The 22,609-nt window shown below is 43.0% G+C and overlaps 1 protein-coding gene across 1 annotated transcript in view; it reads left to right on the top strand.

Moving 5' to 3' along the window:
* The window catches only part of LOC138516822 (5-hydroxytryptamine receptor 7-like), a 354,001-nt gene extending 332,450 nt beyond the window's left edge, over nt 1–21,551 (top strand). Inside the window, exon 3 of the mRNA XM_069632244.1 lies at nt 17,578–21,551. Coding sequence (XP_069488345.1) covers nt 17,578–18,352 — 775 coding nt within the window. The 3' untranslated portion in view covers nt 18,353–21,551. The remainder of the gene's footprint in view (nt 1–17,577) is intronic.
* Nucleotides 21,552–22,609: the final 1,058 nt, after the last annotated feature.

Genomic DNA, 22,609 nt, shown 5'->3' with positions numbered 1-22,609 from the left:
GTATTGAAACTACCACATGGTGTCAATATTGGCCGCATATCCCATGCAGTAGTTTGTGTGTGTCGGACACAGAGACTATTGCATGTGAACTCATAATCAGGTGGTATTTATTTATTTGCATTTTTAAAGCGCTCACACAGCCCGGGGACATCGAGGCGCTGTTACAGGAATATGTCTCTTAGGTGCGTATTTATAATGCGCTTAATACCCAGAGGTTTCTAAGCGCGGACCCGGGGATCAAACTTGTGTTGCTTCGTGTCGTCTTGTTTCCAAGGCGAGCACGTTGTCGCGGAGCTATCCTCCTGGGGTATGTTTAAAACATGTCTAAAATAGTAGGTGTTTTTACCATTACCAACATACTCTTAATGGGGGCCTAAAATCTACATGTAATTGTGTTTGACGCCTTAGGATAGGAAAGTGTGATGAGTGGCAAGAAACAATTGGTATCAATATGAGCAAACTCTGGCATCAAAATACTATCGTCCATTTTCATTTTCATTGTGCACTACGTAGTGGGGCACTTCATTTGCACTTTTGTGCACAAGCTTTCCTCCCCTATGATGAAATGACTACTGCTCTGTAGGAGTACAGGGATGAGTGGTGGCTAAACCACCTAAACAGCTCCACACTACTGGAAATCAAACGTGATCCCAATCATAAAGGTGACACAGGCAAAGTCATTTGTGTTTTGTGGTAACGTGAGCTTAGGAAAGGCTATACTTTTAAGTGGGATAGGGATGTGAGATAACAGTAGCAACCCAAAAAGAAATAGTACACATACAGAACATATAACATCATCTCATCAAGGTTCTCTAAAAATATATACATTGATTAAAAACTCAAGAATGCAAATAATTAAACTGAAAACAATTACCAAAACCCACCCATGTGGAAAGAACACATACAATACAGAACATATATCTAATTGCACTCTGGGTACTGGGACAGCAGTGAATATGCAAGAAATTGCAGCAATGTCACTTGAAAAGGATATGTCCTATTAGAAAAAGGTGAAAAAGGGGTGGCTTATCAGTCATTATGGTCGGGGATTCTGGGCCTCTCAAAAGTACCTTATTCCGGCTCTTGGATTGTTCAATAGCATCAAACAAGGTTTCTAGGCACAGTCCTTGCAGGTTGAACCGGGTTCAAATGCAGCAAATGGTGTTGAACGAATTGTTCAGTCAGCGTCAAATCATGTTCGAATAGGGATCCCCTGCAGTTCTATAGAGCGTTAAGGCAGTGCAGGTCAATGAATCACAAAAGGTCCTGGAGGTTTTTATTCATTGCACAAAGATGCATTGGTTCATGGCAATCGCAGCAGTGAGCGATTGCTTTAGCCGGAGTAGGGATAGCGCTCATGGTATAAGGCACTGTAACGGGATGCAAGCAGCGGTTGAGAGATTGGCAAGGGTGCCAAAGGCAGCACTGCGGGTCATATGTGGTTGAAGGCTTTGAACAAGGTCTAATCAGTTTGAGGTTTCAAGGACTGTAACAGGAGTCCAAGCTGCTTTGGGCTTCTCAGGGTGCTATGAGTCCCACTCCATGGCCCTAGAACAAAGTAATTGATTCTTTCTTTATTCAGTCAACAGAGCTTGGCTGGCACCTGCTGGTGTTCCTTCCCATCCAGTAAGGTGGCAGGTTTAGTGCCGCTAGCAGAATGAAGGCCCTGTTCCACAGCTGTTCTCTCCTAATGCTCTCTGGGGATTCTTATGGTACCGAGCACACCTATGTCTTGGAAGTCTTGTCGTTGCATAACAGGAGGACTTTGGAATAGAATGCACTCCCAATAGAGGTCCACCAAATTCTCCTTTACTTCTTAAAGGTGCTAAATGAATAATGTAAGGAGTGGTAGACCCCTTCCTTTTAAAGGTAAAGGACCACAGGGGATTAGTCAAGCCAGCTGTAAAGGGACCAGTCCCTGTCACTGTGACAAGTGACCATTGCCAGGGTGCTTTATTCTGTAGATAGTAGAGGAGATCGGAAGGAAAGAGATCCCAACAGAGTCCCATAGAAAAGCAAAACCCTTCTCAGCTCTACGCTTCCTCCTCTGGCTACTCTGCTCCTGCCCCCTTTCTAAGCCTTCAGCGTCAACGTCCCTTTAGTGTGCAATTAGCTGTTGTGAGGTGATCCTTTGTTATTCATTTGCCTCTTTGCAATATGGTTTCCAGGAGTTCTCCTGGTGAATGCTTTACAGCTGGAGGGGAGGTGTTACCCTTCCTCTCAGAGGATCAAAGGAAATCAGCTTTCTACCTATTCTCGTGATTTCTGCAGTGGCAGCAGACTGGCAAGCCATTAATCGACATAGTTGACCTGAGCTTTCAGGGTTTACACGTGTGATGTAGCATGATGGGCTCTTATCAGTCACCATTCCAAAATGAGGTATGGCTTATTCTTAGAGTTTGTAGAGAGTTTAGTTTGGGTTGAATGACCCAAACGTCTTTAAGGACCTACTTGATATATCACTTTGCAATTACATATATCTATTTCATTCCATTCAATTTTTCATTTTTGCATGTATTCATATTCACAATAAAGAGTTCTTTTACACAAACTTTTTGATGTATATATAAAAATATCTTTTTTTTTATTTCTCAGAGACATAGGCCCTTTTTCCATGTGTACAAAAAGTTTCTGAGCGATGGGCCCCCCATATGAGACACGGGTAGCAAACCTTTGAGAGTGATGGTTCACCTGCTGATGTCAGGTGAGATGGTGGCGCACTCTGCAAGTTGTACCTCTGGACAGTTAGGGGAATTTCGTCATCGAGGAGTGCTGGATGCAGAGTCACTGGGGTTTTAGCTTCTGGGAGCCCAGCGTGCAGCTGAAGAGGGGTCTCTTTCTCCTGTACCTCTGCAGTTGCAAAGGCACTGACAGCCCACAACCCCCCCCTCTTCCCTGTATCTTCCCTGTATCAGAGCAGCTCTATGCAGACGCAGAAGCAGAAAAGCACTGGTAGCACTGGTAGGCTGCGACAGCTCACATCAAAGCCAATGCTTTTGCAAAATGTTCTCGCCAAACATAAAACAATGATAAAGAAAAGCTCTGAATTACAGAATGCAGTCTGTGTGTAGTTCTATTTTAAAGGACCTTTCTTGTCGTCTATCATGTACATGTCGTTGCTGTCTGTTTGTCATTTTCTGATTAAACGTTTTTTCTGCTTCTACTACTGTTAAGATTTGTGTCGCTTGTTGCACTGGATGTTTGATTGTCAATTTGTCAGGTTAGGTTTAACAGTTTGGATTAATGTTTGTTTCGCTTCTCACACTGGTTGATACAGAGGTTTAGATCCTCGTTGCGTTTTCTTGTTATTAAGGCATAGGGCCACAGTGTGATGTCACGGTCTATTTCTGGTTTTCAAACTATGGAGGCATGCTGCTGTCTCCAGGTTTAGTGGGTTTCAGAGTCCCTGCGTCCGTTGTTGATGTCTGGTGCCACATAGACACATTTTGTGACTAGGAGGTGCAGGTGTGTTGTCACATGTCCCCCAGGATTGTTTGCAGGTATTGATTCTGCCCCTGGTTGTCTATTAAGAGTTCTTTCTTGTTCATTCCTGGGGCTGCCATTTCTATGTTAGCAGCTGATTGTGTTGCCCTGTGTTTTTACTCTGCTGCCATGCTATTTTTCATTTTGTCCACGCTTTGGCTTGCCTTTGTCACTCAATATAAGAGTTGCTGTGGTACTCCATTATCACACAATCACAAAGGTAAAACAGGCACAATAAAGAGATATACCTCCTTTGCCATTTGTAGTAACGTGGGCTGAGGGAAGGCTGTACTCTCAAGAGTGCTGTGAATGTGAAACAGTAGATACTTTAATTAAACACATCATGTACAAAAACAACTAAATAGAAAATACAACAAAAAAACACCCCTGTAGAAAGAACACAGAATATACAAGATAGCAAGATACAACAGTCTGGGTAATGACACAGGGAGAGAAAAAACAGTAAAAACCAATATGGTCAAAATATATGTTCTTGAGATTTATGTGACCTAGCAAGTCTTCAGAACCCATAATGGACTAGGGACGCAGACATCTGTCAATAATAGCTTTGCAGTATCTTGGTGGTTTCGACAATGGTAAACCAGGCTTCTCTGTGCTGTTCGGCAGTTTGATGTGCATCAAAATGCGGCAGTTGCAATGGTGCAGCAGTGAGCAGAAGTCAAAGAGGAGTCGAACTGAAAATGCTGAGGTTTGACATGCTACTCAAGATGTACGGATCGTGGGGGTCTCCAGATTCAGCTGCATTTAAGGTTCGACAGTGGACAGACTGATAAAGGGATGTGCAGGCGAGTTAGTTTGATCCCTGGGCTTGAACGATATGGTTTGGGAAGAATACCAGGGTTGGTTCGATCAACAACTCATTATGAGCTGTAGAAGCCTGGGGTCCCAATATCGGTTGGAGCAACACATATTCAGCGGCGATTCTTTGAGCCGTAGCAACAATATATTTTTAGATGGTGCAGTTGCTGCAGCAATCGGGATTGAATGTGCAGGAAAGCATTTCCAAAATAGGGAGTACTATAGGCAGCTCTGGAGGGTCCTGGTGGTTCCATTGATATTCAACGCACTTGCATCACGATTCACAGCAGTTCAATAGTGAAATTGCAGGTACCCTGGCCGTCTTGACTCCCAGGAGCTGCGAGTCCCACTCCAAGGTTTCAAGGACAAGACAAGTAACTTTTTCTGTCTCCCAAACAGGGGTCCCTCAACATGGTGAGGTCCCAGATAGCAGTGTGACTGGCAGGTAGGTAGGTCTTGTTCCAGCAGTTGTTCACCCCCAATTGTCCCTGAGGATGGTTAGGGGACTGAATTTGCCTCTGCTTGGAATACCTGCCTTCACTTCACAAATGCAGGACTTTGGAATGAACTGCTCTCCCTACATGGTCCAACAAAATGATCTTGAAGTTCTGAAGTGAAGAGATGATTCAAAGACGTGGTGGGAGACCCCTTCTTTTAAAGGCACAACTCTACAAGTGATTGGATAAAAGCAAGTCTGCTTTAAGTGTCTAATCCCTGTCCTTGGGACACATGGACTTTGCTATTTGACATCACACCCAAAGTGATTTATGTTACAGGAATTGAAGAGGACAGGAATGGAAGACAGAGGCTGAGAGAGACAATGGTGGAACCTTTCTCCAGCTGTAAAGAGCTCAATCTGTCTACACTAACCCCACCCCCTCCCTTCTCAATAGGTTCAAAGTTCCTTTTGTTGTGCAGCATCCTTCTGCAGACTAACAGTTTTGTGAATGGGTGATTCCTGCTCCCAGGACAGCTTCCTGTGGAATGGGTGTCTCTATGTGGAGGGGGTTACCAGTCCTGACAAAAAGGGACAGGAATAAGCAACCACCAAGGCAGCAGCAAGAGGAACCTGTCTGGGGAGAATACAAATACACCTTCCACAGCTGACCTGGGCTCACACAACTGACACTTGTGTAATATCAAATTGAGGTGGCTTGGATAACTATTATAAGAGATGCTGGCCACCATACCCTGCATTCAGGTTATGGCTTATATGTGCAGTTTATTGTGCCACAAGGACAGCATTCACATAGTTATATAGTTTTTGAACAGGGGTGCATATCTTAAATGCAACCCCTGTGCTGCAGGGACTGTCAAGAGGGTACCTGTGACCCCTGGACCTGCTCTTTACCAGGTGGCACTCCTTCACATCTCTACCTTACACCTTTAAAACTTACAAACAAGAAGTGGTAAAGTACTTTACTAATACTTGTTTGAAAAGTTGTGAATAACTCCCTCAATTAGCAATTGAATCCATTGCATTCCCAGCAGAAAGAAAATCATATCCTAGTAGTAATGCAGCTACATTTGTCAGGCTTAATGGAAAAGGCAAGCAGATGTGTTAAGGCCATCCTGCTCTCCAACTCTGCCTGACAAATTAATGAAAACCTGGAGGATCGGATAAAGTGGCAGTAAAAGTGGACCTCCACTTTTACCAATCCACTATTTTTGCATAATGACCCCCAGAGTGTTCCTCTTTGCATTATCCCTCTGCACTGGTTTGATGGTGCAAATGGAGCAAACATAACGTCATGCACCGACCACAGACCCTCAGAATGTGAACGTTAATATAAGATAAGGAAGCCTCCATTACTGTTTTCAAGACGCCTGAATACAAGCAACACACTTAAACATTTAGAACAGGGTCACGTGTCTTATCTGTGAAAATATAAACACAAGTAGAGTAGAATTAGTCTGCAACGCTGTAGATAGTTGTGCCACATTGAAGGAGTTAGGTTGCAGCACTCACTGAAAAGATCACTGAGAAATATAGGGTGCCGAGATAGTGCTCAAATGAGCGGCAAAGAGATGTTATTGCCATGACACAAGAATGGATAAGTAGCAATTATTTCTGGTCCGAACGATAATTGAATAAACCCACAGAAATCTTGATCGCCAGGTGCATGATGCCCCATGAAGAAATATTATAATTATAATTGTTTTTTTATAACGCGCTTAACACAGACCCGGGATTCAAACCTGTGTTGCTCTGCATCGCCTTGCTTCCAAGACAAGCACGTAGCAACTGAGCTCTAATAACCTTGACGAAATATTGCCAAAAAAGGTAATTGTGAGATTCCCTTGCAACTTTGCACTGGGGTAGTCTCTGGAGAGAGTCACTCACGTGCCAGGTATGTCTAGGTATGCTTTTCATCCTTTAGATGTTGACATAGTGGCAGCCATTGATGTGTCTAATAATCCAATTCAGGTGATGTATGTGGCCGTATACATCTGTTAGGCATATAGGGCTGCGGCGGAGTCAATGACTCACCCACAGTACATGATGAAACATTTCATCCTGATGTTATTTAATGGATACCAGTGTGGTTGGTGATATTCCAATAGGGGGAATCAGACAATTAGAAGGGCCAGAGTGGGCTTTTGCAGCATTTTTTGCAACATCTTCTCCTTCTATGGCTGCTTACTGAGAACCATTGTGACTGATAATTTAGCAATAAACAATGGTTTTCTGGTCTCTAGTGGTTGGTAATGCCATGGGTTAATAGGCCCTCTGCAAGGGTCCCTTAACCGATCACTCCTAGTACAGCTTGCGGAACCAGTGATTATTTGGTACAACGTCCTTTCATCAACAGACTTTTTTTTCGATGGCTTTTTTAACAAACATTTTTCAACAAAAAACGAAAAATAGAGGGGGGAGGGGAAAGCGCATATAAGGGGTGGAGGTCAGGAACAGAGAAAAAACAATAGGGGATCGAGGCTTGAGGTGGAACCCCCAAAAATTCAAAAAGTCAAATTTGATGAGGTTTTAGTTGAACAATATTCCTTAAAACGCCATTGAATAGAAATCCATCAAAATGATTTCTCAACCATGATAGTTTTCATGGACATTTTGGATCCTCTGGTTAAATCCATTGTCTTTTCTTTTTTTCCATAATTCAGAAATCAAGTACAAGTTCCATATAGTGCCATGAGGCATATTTTAAGTGAGTAAGTGCTTTGTCAATTGAACTACCATGTGAAACACCCAGGATGCAGCTATTCATTCCTGTGATGGTGCTTTATTGAGCACCGTTGTGGTTCATGATGTCATTTTCAATTAGGAAAGTTCCTTCTGTACAGATTTTGCAGAAATTAGCCTTTTAGCTAAGTAGCACTATTTTGCTCTGGTGATCATGTTTTATTTTTTTAAGCATTTGCTGGAAGTTCATTTTGTCTTTATGTAAAAATAAGCCAACCATTTGTCTTCTAAGAGTTATTTCTTTTAATTTGCCTAAATGTTCTGGGGTAAACCAGATACATTTGAATCGTTTATAAGAACTTATTTAACTAGGCACCAGAGCCAATTTATCCAGACCCTTGCAACTCCAGTCAGTCAGAGGCTCATAGGCAGAAATAAGGATGGAATAGCTATCGGCAGACAGAAAAACAGATGGGGAATTGACAATGTTTCAATTCCTTACCGCAATTTGGAGGTTAAAGCACACATTATTTAATGAAAGCACCAACATTCAGATGGAATATTCGTTCATAGCCCTCCAACAAAGCCAATGGAATAACAAGGATAACTTCAAATGCATCTTTAAAGCAGATAAATTGATCTAATGTGTGTCCCGCCATGTGGGTTTGGTCCAGAAAACATCTTGGAATAGGTAACGATCTTCCAGCCTTGTTAACAAGGAAGTATACAGAGTGGAGGCAGGTATGTCAATTTTATAATTCATGTGACCAAGCAGTGTAATGTTCTTGTATCCCATAAGATGATTAGCAAATAGATCTGTGAGAAAGGCAGAATCATAGGCAGGTTGGCAGTAAATGAGCAGAAAATAATGTGTTTGTTCTCAAGAGAACGAACATTTACAGAGTATATGTTGGCACTTTGGCTGAACATACAAGGGGGGATTCTGGGTGGAATACACTGAGAACAGATAACTGCCTGCCCCCTTCCATTGCCAGAGTGATGTTTTACTGTTTAGATCAAGGAGGTGGTGTAGATTCTATATTGAATTGTACATCAATCGAATGTTCATGAATGAAGTCTGAGATTTTCAACCCATGTTAAGTGGTGGAAGTGAAGTTAATTCATGAAATTTCCCAAGCATAGGTTAGTATTTCCAAATGCACATTTTATGAAGATTTTGATTGCAGGCTAGATTTAAAACTATCAAATTGGCCAAAAGGACTTAAGGTTACACTGAAATGTTGTTTTCTCTGTGAGGTGACTTTATCCTTGAAAAGTCTTCAACTCAATTACTTCATAAAGTGCTAGGTCATCAAGGCTCTGCAATAGGTGCATTGGTTAGGGATGATCAGATTCAAGGAGGTCTTCTGGGATGTGGGGATAGCGAAGGAATGTGTTCTCTAAATTGGATATATTAGAGCAAGGTATGGTCGAGGACATATTTGGAACAAAAGCAGAGGTTCTTGCATGTAGTTATGGAGAATGGAGGCGAGAAAGGGTGGCCTGGGTGGTTGAAGTCCCAATGCACCATGCTTTAGGGTTGCTTCTTTTGTATTTGATGACTGGATAGGGGAGGAAGAAAGAGCAAGAGAGGTTTGTTCAGTTTTCATGAGGCATACGAAGTAGACAGCAACTTTGTTCTGCAAGTGTTGTGGTCTGTCAATAAGTAAGGAAAAAAGATAGAGGTATACACTGCTTCCTTAATCAAAACTATAGGAGTTGACGGTGTTAACAATACAAATTTGCTAAAAGAAGATACAATAGTGGAGGAGTTTCTTAATAGTGTGAAGTAAGAGGCACAAGAGAGAGGTCAGTATCATGGGGTGTACCCAAGCACTGGACAGACTGGCTCCGAGAAGTGGCATGTCCGAGAAATGGAGGTCAGATTGAAGAGGGCAAAAGTTGTCTTCCTGCTGTATGACTCACATTAGGTACATTCCCGGGAACATAGTTATTTGTTAGACTGGAGCTTGTCAGGGGTGAGTAATTTGTTTAGATGCTTCCAACCTGGACATTCATTTCTTTGATTGAGATGGAATATATGGTATGGTCATGGCATCCTAGAGGAGGGTATTACGAGTTGACCAGCTTCAGAAAAAAGGACAGGGATCACGAGGTGAGGCATGTTCATATTCAGACCAGATAGAGCCTAGGGAGAGAGTGGATATTTTCTTTGAGGCACTACAATATATGAAATATGGAGAGGTGGGAAAGTAGCTGAGAAAATGTGTATCAATAACATTATTCTGAAGTGGTTGCAACTGGGAATCAGTGTGGCCTTGGAGCACACAATTGGGCTATTGTCAATTGAGAGAATACAGTCAAACAGGTGTACTTTAGAAGGGTGAGACTGGACTTTTGTGGTTGAGGCCAAGTTCTTCCATATTTTGAATGGAGGTGTTGGCCATTGGTGTTGTTAACACAGATGTTAAAGTTTCCAAGGATGACCAAGTTGCAGTGGGAGATGTGGAGTACATTTACCCACTCTGCACAATTCCTCTTCATCACCAATCTGCACTTCAGCAGTTACCAGCAAAATGGCTCTGCTGGCACTGTTGAGCACTATCGCCTTGTCTTAAAACTGCATGTTGCAGCTACATAATGATGGCTGCACTAACAGGGAACACACCGAGAAAGGCTGCCAGTGTGTTTTCTTATGCGCACCAAAGAAGAGAATTGAAAAGCAGTGCTAGGTTGCTGCTAGCTCAAAAGATCCCATTGAAAAAGGACATATTTTACATTTAAAATTATGCCGTCTTGGTGCTCTTTTTCATCTGCTGAACATTACACAGTTCTGATCCAGTAAAACCCAACTATGCCCAGACATATTCAAGTTGTGCTTTAGCAAAAGAAACATTTCTCACTGAATGACAGGATGTGCCAGGCAAGATCTGGGAAAAAAACAGAAACTTTACTCTCAGCCGTATGGAAAAGCAGTTGACTTTTATGCTACAAAATGTCAAAAATAGACACTTCAAAAGAAACCCTAGTTCTCTGTGCATGTGTCAATTTCAGTGGACCTGTGCTTTGAACAGATTGCTGTGTAAGAGAAACTGACTAGGGCTGCAAACAATGTTTGGAATCCAGATGGAAGAGAAACCCAAATTTGAAAGGGATATCCCAGCAGAATTCACCACGTGTCAAAATGTGCTTTTGCAAACAAGAAAAATATCTATTTTAAAAGTGTAATGTTGAATAAGGCCCTGTCCTTGACTAGAAATGTAAGGGGGGTTTGGTTAAAATCTTACATAATGTTTTATTCCAACAGACTTGCCTTTTGGGCTCAGGAAAATGAATAAACTAACTAATTAACTAACTAACTAACTAACTAACTAACTAACTAAATAAATAAATAAATAAATAAATAAATAAATAAATACATAAATGCATTGGCTGTACTGGAAGCCACAGAACAGGTTTTTCCTGCCCTGCTTTCAAAGGACATTGCATCTCCCCAAAGAGTCCAGCATCTGGAAGCTCTGAATGAACCAAGGGGGTGAAGGTAACACGCCCATCAGACTTGGTGGCTGGGCTCCAGCTTGACACAATAGATTCTGGGACACCGACGTGTTACTTTTGGAAGTGACACCTCCCATCTACTCAAACTAAGGAGCTCCAAAGACAACCTCCATGGCAACCCTGGGCTAAACTGACAATTGGTGGTAGCCTGGGCAGAAATTACCATATTTGGAGGACAAAGGCCAGCCCATCTGGCTCAAGAGTAATGAATAAACTTTAAGACTGTTATTTCTATGAACGGACAATGCAGTAATGTAAATGTGTTACAGTTTAAATTAAATTTTTGTGGCTTTAAAACAAGATATTGTGGCTCTCCATAGCATGTATGGGATGCAAACGCCAGGAAAAGGTGAATCATGGGAAAAGTACATATGGTGGAACATTAAAAATGAATGGTAATATGCTCTATAATAATATGTATCTAAAATTGTGGAATTTTGGGTGAAGTGGTTCCCACTAAAAATCGCCAAACATTATTAGAAGGGCGAAACAATGTGATACAGACCTGGGAGTTGGAATACCATGTTCTGCATGAAATATGTCATCTTCCTATGTAATTTGCAAAAGTGCCACAATTGTCAAAAGGAGCGTTTATGTCAAAAGGGATTTTTGGCAAAAATTACTGTGGGATAGCTCTGTACCTCATAAAATACAACCCCATTAACTGAGTCCCCTCCTGGAGGAGGCGACCAACATAGGCTGACTTATCCGGTTCTTAAGGGTAGGTCTAGCTTAGCTCTGCCCAACAATAACTCTTGTGATGTCACCCAGCTTATATAAAGGGGGGAAGCTCACAGAGACAGGACACTCTCCTCTGAATTTTCCAGCACCTGCGTATCCATATATTCCACCTTCACTTTGCAAGATTCCAGATTATACTGCCAGGCCAGAGCATAGCTGACCCTATCCAGGCAGGACAATTGATCCAGAAACCCCACTAAATATCCCAAGAACTAGGGGGGAAAACTGTGGTTACCTTTTTGGAGTATCCTGTGACCAGACCGGCTTTTTGCCTCACTACCTGCATGCCAGCTGTACCCTTGCTATCCAGTGACCAGACTGGCCCAGCGGTTTGTTGTTAGGTGAGCCCGAGTGCTGTGACCAGAGCCTTTGAGTCCAGAACCGGGTTGGCTGTCCCAAATCCCAAACTCAAGTGCGGATTGTGAGTATTTCCCCATCCCATAGCAACACATAGCCTACCCTACCTTGTTCCTTTGTCTTTGTTCCACTCTTTAAGCACTCTTATCCATACCATGGTAACTTGTTCTCTGTGCATCCTGTCCTTGATCTCTCGTGCCTTGAAACACTTGTGTATAGGCGCGTTACAAATGCCATATCATTTAATTTCATTTAATTTCATTTCATTTCATTTCGTTAGCACCACTCTTCCACTCACTTCGGTCTTGCATAGATCCTTAGTCATATTTTGAATAATTTAAGTAATTCCCACATAGAGCTGAACGCGGGGTGATAAGGTTAACTTTGCAAATTAACCTTGGAGCGTACAGTGTCTTTATTTAACAATTTAGTCTTGATAATCTAGTTTAGTACTTGTCCTTTTTTTCCAAACCGATTTAACTGCTCTTAACTGCTCTTATTTTCCCAAAACGAATCTCCTTCCACATTGAAAATCTCATCCAGTTATTCAGCTAGAGTCACTCTTTCACTTCTATATTATCCCTGTGAAGTGCATCCATCACCCAGCATAACAACTGCATTCTGATTCTGGCTATTTGACCCATTTTTTAAAAAAACGTTTTGACATTTAAAACTGCAAAAAGAGGAACATGTAACTTTTCAACGTGTGATTTTGGTTGCACTGTGTTCTTACTTTCCAGTTGCTTTTTGAACTGTATGCCCTTTGTGATAACTGGCCTGGTACTTGCTAGTGATATTACATCCCTGATACTGTGATAAGTAATCTTTACCTCATTTATTCAACCGCACATTTAAATTAATGATTTTCAATTCTGAGTGTCATTTTATGCAATTGCAAAGGGTTTTAAAATCTGTTTGCTACCTAATGTCCCTGACTCCTTGCAGCTTCTTTCTATCCGCTCAAAATTTGATTAATTGGGGTTTGAGGGAGCATTGCAGGGGGACATTTTAACTCTGGTGCTATCTACCCGAACAGTAAAATTGCCCCTATTCATCTGTGCTTTGGATATGTTCTAGTAGAAGGTCAACCAAGTGTATTTCACCAGTTTACATTGTAATTATCACCCCATTGGAGATTGCTTCTCAATATTCATACTGTGTGATTTTCTTTGAATTTAAAATAAATAAATATTGTATTACCACCCACCGGCCAGTTTTATGGTCCATTGTGACCTGGGGTATTTGTAAAAGTAGGTGTGAGACGTGTTGGTTGCCAGCTCAATCCGAATTCATAGAATATAAAGAAAAGGTATTCTAATTGAGCGCTACATCCTAGACTAAGGGCAAGAGTGCTGGTACGGTGTGTGACACCCGATTGGATACAGGGACAGGAAGTTGAATAAACATGTCCACAAATACTTTATTAAAGCTTGAATGTGAACCAGGGGGCAATAAGCAAAGAGAATGGGAGGTGACGGAATTGTTTGGGCAACTTTGGATGAGCAGGCTCCTGGTGACAGTGGGACATTTGGGAAGTTCTGCAATAGAAGAGATGAGTGAGCTCCCGTGGAGAAAGACAAGGCCACAATCTCTGCCAGTCGGTCAGTTATTGAGGAGGATATTGAATAAATTATGAGAGGTAGCTAATTTAAAAAATGGTTTCGGTTAGACAGAGGAAATCTAGCCAATCGTGTTTTAGGAAATGCTGCAACTTCCATGGCCTGTTTGGCCACTGAGTGAGTAATGAGCAGCATACTGTTGAGTTGGTTGGAGAGAGTTTTCATAGTGGCGTTGATGGTTTTGGAGACAATTGAGTAGAAGCAGATTGAGCTTCGGGACAATGTGTAATAATTCACCCTGAAGGGCGATGTGAGTGGTGTCAAGAGATGTCAAGGTTAATGAGGCATAGGGGATTAGGTGGGCCTGCAGTGAGGTGGCGGACATAGGATCTGCGCTGTGTAATGTTGGAGCAATGCAGAGGATCGAGACTGGGTATTAATGAAGATTATCCCTGAATACGGCGCATGGAGTCTTGATTCTATTAAAGACACGGACACAAGCATTATGCTTCACTTCTTTAATTCTACTCGTCAGCAGTTTTAACAAATGTAACAAATAAACCGAAAATGACTTCAAATTTCTCATTTCCTTTTTTTAAAACTACATTTCCCTTGTTTAACACTCCTTTCTGCAGTGCATGACACTTCCAGTCCTGGCCTCTGAACTGCTCCTTAAAACACAGCAACTGTAACACCATGCCACATGGAAAACTCAACACTGTCCCTGTATTACTCCTCAGGCAGCGATCATTCCTCCAACAAACTAGCCCTGCAAACTTGAACTACGCTCACAGAGTCATCCTCCGCTCTGCCATCCAGTTAGACGTTCTTCTATTCATCTCATGTCAAATCAAAAGGATACCATTAGGGGTGGAGAATGCACTGCCCTACATCCCACGTAGGGAATCAATTGTTTAACAGTGTTCACATACAGTGCATGCACTGGGCAGGAAAATAATGCTCCCCTCTGTGTCTTTAATAGAATCAAGATTCCCTGCACAGTATGCAGGAGTAATCTTCATTGTATGTCAAGACAGGTGGCGAGCATAATGTTTGTTCAAATCTCTGGATTATTGCTCCTGCCACTGACGGCACTGTCTTAAAATAAAATGACTTAAACAAACTGTCACTCGACCAATCCGCTGCTCCCAAAATGAAAACCTCTACTACGCCTCTTTAGAATGCCTTGGACACTATAGCCCCTTTCACTGAGTGAGCCCCAAATTGTGCTAGGTCTATACCAGCCTGTTGCATAATCTCACAGACCCATCTGGTGATGGTGGCTAATACTACTGACTTGTATGGCTTCTTACGCACAATCAGCAATTGCCATTGCCCTGCCGGGCAAAATACCACTGTTCTATGCTCATACTCCTAGATGCAAGCGGCCATGCACAACTGCAGCTGCCCAGTCAGATAGGGGTACCACATAGAAGAAGAGTTTGTCTTCGTCCTTTTAGCTAGCATAAATGTGACTCATTCCAGCCTGTACGATTTCCTATTCACTTCTAATGCTCTCACGTCCGATACTCGCCTGAATGACACTAGGGACAGTAGCATCACTAATTTCCCAGATAATTGAGTCATCAATAAGTACCTATTCACTGGCCAATTTGACAGGAATTGCAAGACTATGTTCATGTCCCAAAGATATGTGTATTTCCAGACAGGGGGAATATGAAAACAGGCCCCTTCCATGAGCCTGACTACTGCAGGGTGATCCCCCAAAGGCGCTCCTTCCACATGTGTGTAGCCTGCTGATATCGCTGACCTATAAATGCCTATGGTCCTGAAGGCTTTGCCCTTCTCCAGGAGGGAAGCTAGAAAATTACGGCCCGCTACTACAGGGCCAGAAATGGACGGAATACTTCTCCTTTTGCACCAGTCTTCCAATTTGTTCCATGCCGCTTCATAGCTCCTACGTGTGGAAGGAGCCCACGAGTCTGAGATGAGCTGGGCACTGTTGCCCAAAATGCCTGGGAATTTCCATCTTCCTCTAATACCATGCATGCCATCAGAGGGAGCGTTCCCCTTACTCTCAGAGGATGGAACGACCCAGCTGAGTCAGTGAGCAGATGTGCACCTGACAGGTGAATCCGCGGGACATTCGTGGAAAGTTACATTGGAGCTGGTAACGATACTTGAGACTTCCACATCGGTGCCACGATTACTACCTATTTGCAGGATTTAAGACTGCTAAAGTGCAATACAAACTTTTAGGAAACTTCAACAGTACTGAATAATTTCAAAATACTATATACAACCTGTTTGTGAAAATGCATGTTATGGTTAGCCTGACTATGTCATGGGGGATTGAGGCTGGGGACAGTTTAAAGTTGGTATGTGTATGTTCCATGTGTTTGGTACTGCATGTTTATTATGCAAAAATAATGGTACTGGAAGCTTGGGTGGATTGGAAGTGTGCATTGTTATTGTGATATATGGTGGGCAACGCAGATTCAACCCTTTGTAAATGGATTGGTGGGATATAGATGGGTAACACTGTGACAACTCTGAATGGATTGGTGTATATTTGTGGGCTACACAGTGACAACTCAGTAACAATTGATTGGTGGTATATTGGTGGGCAACGCTGTGATGACCCAATTTATGTGCTATAAATGTGGGCAATGCTGTGACAAACCCATTTTGGTAATTTGGTGTTATAGGTGGGTAACTCTGTGAAGACCTATTTGATTGATAAGGTGTTATGTTGGAGGGCCACACTGTGACAACCACTTTTGAGTAAACCAGTGGTATAATAGTGGGAAACTCAGTGACGACCCTGTGTAATTAATTTGGTGTGGTAATGTTGGGCAATGCTGCGATGACCCCATGATATAGTCATGGATAGTGACGTCCAAAAGGGGATAGTGTTAGGAATTAGAGTGGAGTCGGAACTGACTACACGTTGATGTGCGTGAAGATAGGACTACACGTTGAGGCGGTCCAGAGGTATCTACAGAGTGAGCTCTAACGTTCTTTAAAAGGTACGAGTGCATGTTGTGTGACCGCATTCTGGTTTCACGTGATGTGTATGTGGGACAAGTGATTAATTGCTCTATTTTACAGATTTCATAGTATGCCATTGTGAGACCAGGAGTGGATTTATGAGTGTGAATGTTGCATGGGTGTCTGATAAGGAAGGGAGGTGTGTGATGACGTACGTTACAGGATGGGTATCTCTGTGCGTGTGGCTCACAAGGAAAGGAGGAGTGTGGTGATGTCCTTTGCTGGATGGATACAAGTAATCTTGTCTGGAACATGTGAGGTCAGAGGGAATGTTAGAGGGTGAGATTATTACTATGTAAGTGAGAGACTGTTATTATTATTATTATTATTATTATTATTATTATTATTATTATTATTATTATTATTATTATTATTATTATTATTATTATTCTTTTACAACGGAAGATGTAAGCCTGGGTGGTGGGTGCCAGTGGGTTCCTCACAGGTTCCTCTAAGGTACCCATCTAACAGGAATACAGGACTTACCTTGTTAACTTACCTGAAGTGGCTGATGATCCTTCATTATTACAGTTTTGTCATGAGAGCACAACTACTATATAACTACTATATACAACCTCTATAGTTTTGTTTGATCTCATGCTCAATCAGACAGTTATTTTGCAATAGAGACAATGATTTGATAGGGAATTGTAAATAAACCAGTAAGTTATATAATTTATGATGATAAAGGCTGTATGAAAAAGTGATGATGTGAACTATAAGACATATACTCGCCATGGTGTTGCCACTTCTTATGGCTTATCTGATCTTTATGTCCCTTTTAAAAAGTGTAACGAAGAAGTGTTCTTCACTGGTCTGGTGAACAATTTTAAAGACAAGCATGTAGCTTCTCTTAGAGCAGGAATTTGATGGAATATCTACCGTATTATATCTCTATAATTCTGAGTATTCTGTAACTTTTAACTCTCCAATAAATTGTCTTTACAGATATCTTGGGATAACACGGCCATTGACGTACCCGGCAAGACAAAATGGAAAATTGATGGCAAAGATGGTGTTCATAGTCTGGCTTCTCTCTGCATCCATCACCCTTCCACCCTTGTTTGGCTGGGCCAAAAATGTCACAGATAAAAAGCAGTGCCTGATCAGCCAGGACTTCGGCTACACGGTCTATTCCACAGCAGTTGCCTTCTACATCCCGATGACTGTGATGCTCATCATGTACCAGCGGATCTTCAAAGCTGCTAAAATAAGTGCCGCCAAGCACAAGTTCATCAACATACCGCGCCTGTGCGAGCAGGAAGGGATCTACTGCATGGAGGAGAGGATCCGCACTCACAGGAACTCCAAGAAAAGCAAGGCTGTAGAAGAGTGTGCCACTTTGTCCAAGCTGCTGAGGCAGGATCGGAAGAACATATCCATCTTTAAGCGGGAGCAGAAGGCAGCACGGACTCTCGGCATTATAGTCGGGGCCTTCACTTTTTGCTGGCTGCCCTTCTTTTTGTTGTCCACGGCTCGACCGTTTATCTGTGGCATCGAGCACAACAACTGTCTCCCGCTGAGCCTGGAGAGGACTTTACTCTGGCTGGGGTACACCAATTCGCTGATTAACCCCCTCATCTATGCGTTCTTCAATCGAGACTTGAGGACTACTTTCTGTAACCTGCTGAGGTGTAAATACAGGAATATCAACAGGAGATTGTCCGCCGCAAGCATGCACGAGGCACTGAAAGTCACAGAGCGGCATGAGGGCATCCTGTAAATCCTTACTGTCACTCAACTTTAACTTAAAAAGTGGCAAATGTGAAAAGTCTCAATGGGCATAATTGATGTGTGCCTGGCACCGGGGAACACTGAGTCATGGTGAATGTAATAGCTATCATAGCGATTTTATTTTTATATAGCGCTGTAATGCGGGATGGCTCAAGGATATATTGCAACCAAAAAAGTTACAGGGGATGCTTGTGGTCTCCTGCAGAAGGGATGTGACCTAGCAGTTTGGGCTGGACTGACCCTTTTGGGGTGGGACCAAGCCGGATTTTCCCCCTTCTGTAAGGCTTGGCAGGCGAAGAACGATGGTCTGGAGGGTTGCCCAGTGGAATGCCAGAGGTTGAGATTCATTCTAAACCTTCCAGTCATCACCTCTTTGTTTATTGCTTCGTCAAGAGTATATTTTACATAGCAACGCTCCGAGGGGGCTACAAGAGGTGATATACACTAGTAGTGCTGGGAGAGCAAATTAGAGCGATGTACTGAAGAGCGAGTGAAGTTGAGACAACTTGGGGGTTGAGGGGCAGAATGAGGGACTTCCCGGCCCAACATAGAAAAGGGTTCTTGTTGTGAAGATTTTAAATTCTGTACTTTCTTTGTTCGTATCTTTGCTTTTGTCCCCCATAGGACTTCCCTTTCTCATCACAACAGCAACATAAGACCAATTGCAGACTCAAGAGATTACATTCCAAAATAGGAACTAAATCATTTTTTCCTGTGATGGCAATCAATGCTATTTTCATATGTATGTATTATTTGACTGTGAAGGAACACCACACCTTGATTAGCCGAGACAAAGGCAATATCAAGAGAGGTCTTCAGAAGCCGTTCCTCAGCTAAATAGAGCCTTTGGGTGCCCTACTAGGCAGAAAGGAATAGCAAATACACTTTAAGTAAAAAAATTAACTGAGGACAATAAAATCCCACTTTGGGGAAATAGTCCCCTAAATGCATTCTAGGTAGGCAGAAATGTGATAGTAGCCACAGTGTTATGATATGATGATACGATAGGGCATTTGTAACGCACCTGTACACAAGTGTTAGTAGCGAGCAAGCAACAAATGGCACAGGGCACCACTGTGTGGCGGGCAGAGCTAAAAGAAGGCGGATGCGGCTCCATTCAGATTAGGTTTCATCGCCAATGGAAAATGCAAGCAAAGAGTTTAAAAAAAATTCTACATTTAAAGCCCCTACAAATTTGACAAGGAAATGTACGAAGACATGATGAATTCAATTCTCTTATGTCTATATGGTTTGTTTTGCTTTATTAACTGCAAGAGCCAATGGGGGATTCAGCATACACATCCAGGCTCCCGCCATGTTCTCCCTTAATTAGTTCTCAGTATAGTGTTCATCCCAAGAGTTCTGTCTTCTGGATCGATGTTCTGTGTGGGCACAGTAAGTGAAGCAAGATACTGCTAAGCCTTGTTGAACATGCTGACCCCGTTGCCATTACACCTTAAGGACCAGGGAGACGCAGCAGTGGCACTTAGTCGCCAGTGAAATGTCCATTGTGGGGCCTTTGATCTTACTTAGTAGCTGGTCAGGGTAGTATAATGTCTATGGGCCTCATTACACGGATGGCGGTGGACCAAGGCGCTATTCCGGTAAAATACCGGCACCGCCTTGGTGGAAAGGGGAATTACCGCCCTATTCCAAGGTTGGTGGGGCGGTAATTCTCCCTTCCCCCATTGCCCTTCCCCATTCCCATTTTTGCCCCATAGGGCTCTATGGGAATGGGGAAGGCGCTAATTACGGTACCGCAACTTGCGGTACCGTAATTAGCTCCCTGGTCCCTTTGCGGGTTGGTTTTTAACGCCTGCAAAAAGCAGGCGTTAAATTCCCCAACCTGCAAAGGGACCTCGTAGTAAGGCGATAAGGGTTTTTACCGGTACCGGTAAAATACCGGTAAACCCTTACCGCCTACCGTGTAATGAGGCCCTATATCTTTTAAGGATTAGCAGGCCGGTGAGGGCAGGTCTGGGGCTGAGGTGATGATGGTGGCTGCAGCCATTTATTGGCCATAATGGCTTAGCCGTTTACTTAGGTAATTACGCATTCAGGATCAGGCTCTACCTGGCAGTATTGGCAGTCTGTACAAATGTAAAGAGAACATTGTAGAAGGGTGCTGCAGAAAGAGCTTCTTTGCAATATCCACCACCACCCGTTGTCCAAGGCGGAGTAGCACATTGTGGGTGAGGAGCAAGGCTTGAGGCAGGAACGTTAAGCATTCTTTATGCGGTAAGTGGGTAAAGGAGAAGTGGAAGGGTCCATCCTGCTGTTCGCGATGCATTCTGGTACCTTTAGGGAAAGGCTGATTAGCTGCAACCCAGGTACCATGGGCTAGCTAATTAAATGCTCCAACCAGTTCCCTGCTCCACATCAGAAATACTCTGCTCTGACCTGTCACCCCGCCCAATGGGCCATTGCAAATAACCACACCCTCTTGTTTCTGCAATTTTCTTCTCCCTGAGCCGCAGAAACCAGTGCCTGCTACCTCCAGCGATGTCCTGCGCATTAACCTCACCCCACATTTCAGCTCCACTTGCCTTTTGCCAGAACATTCTGTGCTTCAGTGCATAAGGACATGGCTCCCCTCTGCAAGACCCCCCCAACCGTTACCAGCGAGAGCGCGGGTTTTGGCGCGGCTGACTTGGTGTCTGCAGCGCGCTTTCACAACCATGCGATTCCACCTCTTTGCAGCTCTTTGAAATGTATGTGCTTCTTCTGCTCCGCCGTCTGCTCCCCTTGCAGATGGCGCTCGAAAATGGCATGAAAAGCGATGTGTGTTAGTTTGGTAGGAAAGGTCCATTTGCCTAGAAACAGAAAAGCGATAAACAAGTCCTGCGAGATTGCTGTCTTTTCTAGATGATGTGTTAGAGTGTGCACCGTCACGTGATGTGTTTTCCTAATTTGTAACCGTGTAATTGGTAGACACTACAGCACGCCTCGGTCCCCGAGAAAACACGTGTGCAATAGCACCAGTAGCTTCTGTTCAGTAGGCATTGCTGCGGTACAATGTGTTATGACGTCTGCTTACACTGGACGAGCAGTAGCCGTGCTTCATTTGCAAGAGTCGTGTTGCTTTTTCCATGCCTGCCCAGACTGTGGGCCACAGCATCTTTTAAACTGTGATTTGAAATATTTCAATAAAGCTACAAGAGGGGATTGTGTGAATTCACAATGTGAAACTGGGAATTTGTCTGCTTATTTTATGCCGCCTTGGTGGTAAATTGGAATTTTTCCTGTATGCAATATTATTAGAACCTTTGCAGAAGCCCTAGATATTCACGTGGCCAGGTATGTGGGTCAGAATCCAGCACTGAAGGCCTGCGTTCCATCCTGACCACTGGCACCTTTTCTGCCTGCCTATTTTTTCAGCGCTTGTCCTGTTTTTTCCTTATAGCGGTGATAGCCCTACCCTCCAGCCATTAATGCTTTGATAGCATGATCTAGCATAGGACGTTATGTCAGATTCAATAACACCTGCATAATGGTAAGTGGTATGTTTACCCAATTGAATGGTACTAAATTCATAGGCATCAGGGTCATGCATAGGAAGGTCTGAGCAGGCCTGCCGGGATTCAAACCTGCCTCCTATTGGCTGAACATAGACATTGCATTAAGCTTTCTTGCTGAAACAAATTGACTGATATCATCTAGCAAAATGACAATGGTGTAGAATCAAAATTCTCTTTTTAGTTTTTATGTCTGACTTGCATAGAGATTCAGTTGAATATATTCATGCCTGTACTACCTATGATACTCAAAGGAAGAAGGTAAGTCGTCTGTTTGTAAAAGGCACTCACCTGTACATACAGTACTTCTCAAACAAATGGCGTATGGACCTGGAACTGGCTAATGTGATTGGTCTACTGTCTCTTGCCTGCGATCAATGATTTGCTAGCAGAGGAGATCGCGAATGAAAGCCCGAGGACTGCCGTGGCCGTACCCACCCCACTATTATGAGGCTGTATAAGCCTCTGGCAGGAACTACGCACGGAGCACACATGACACCGGTTTTGCTTGTTGGAGTCCGCACATGCACTAACTTGTGTGTAGCATGATGCCCCCTTTATTTAATCTGCAACCTGAATTTCACCCGTGTCAGGACGCTTAAAGGAACCATCCCACACTCCTCCTTTTCCATATATTAAAGACAACAAGAACATTTTGAACAACCTAAACATGTGTCACTTGATTAGGGCCCATAAAGATAACAGTTATCCTCATTCTGTATTCCCTATAT

Source organism: Ambystoma mexicanum, chromosome 6q (genome assembly GCF_040938575.1).
Source record: "Ambystoma mexicanum isolate Mex_15411 chromosome 6q, UKY_AmexF1_1, whole genome shotgun sequence".
NCBI lineage: Eukaryota > Metazoa > Chordata > Amphibia > Caudata > Ambystomatidae > Ambystoma > Ambystoma mexicanum.
Note: the sequence above shows the minus strand (reverse complement) of the source record. Positions and strands in the feature narration are given on the sequence as shown.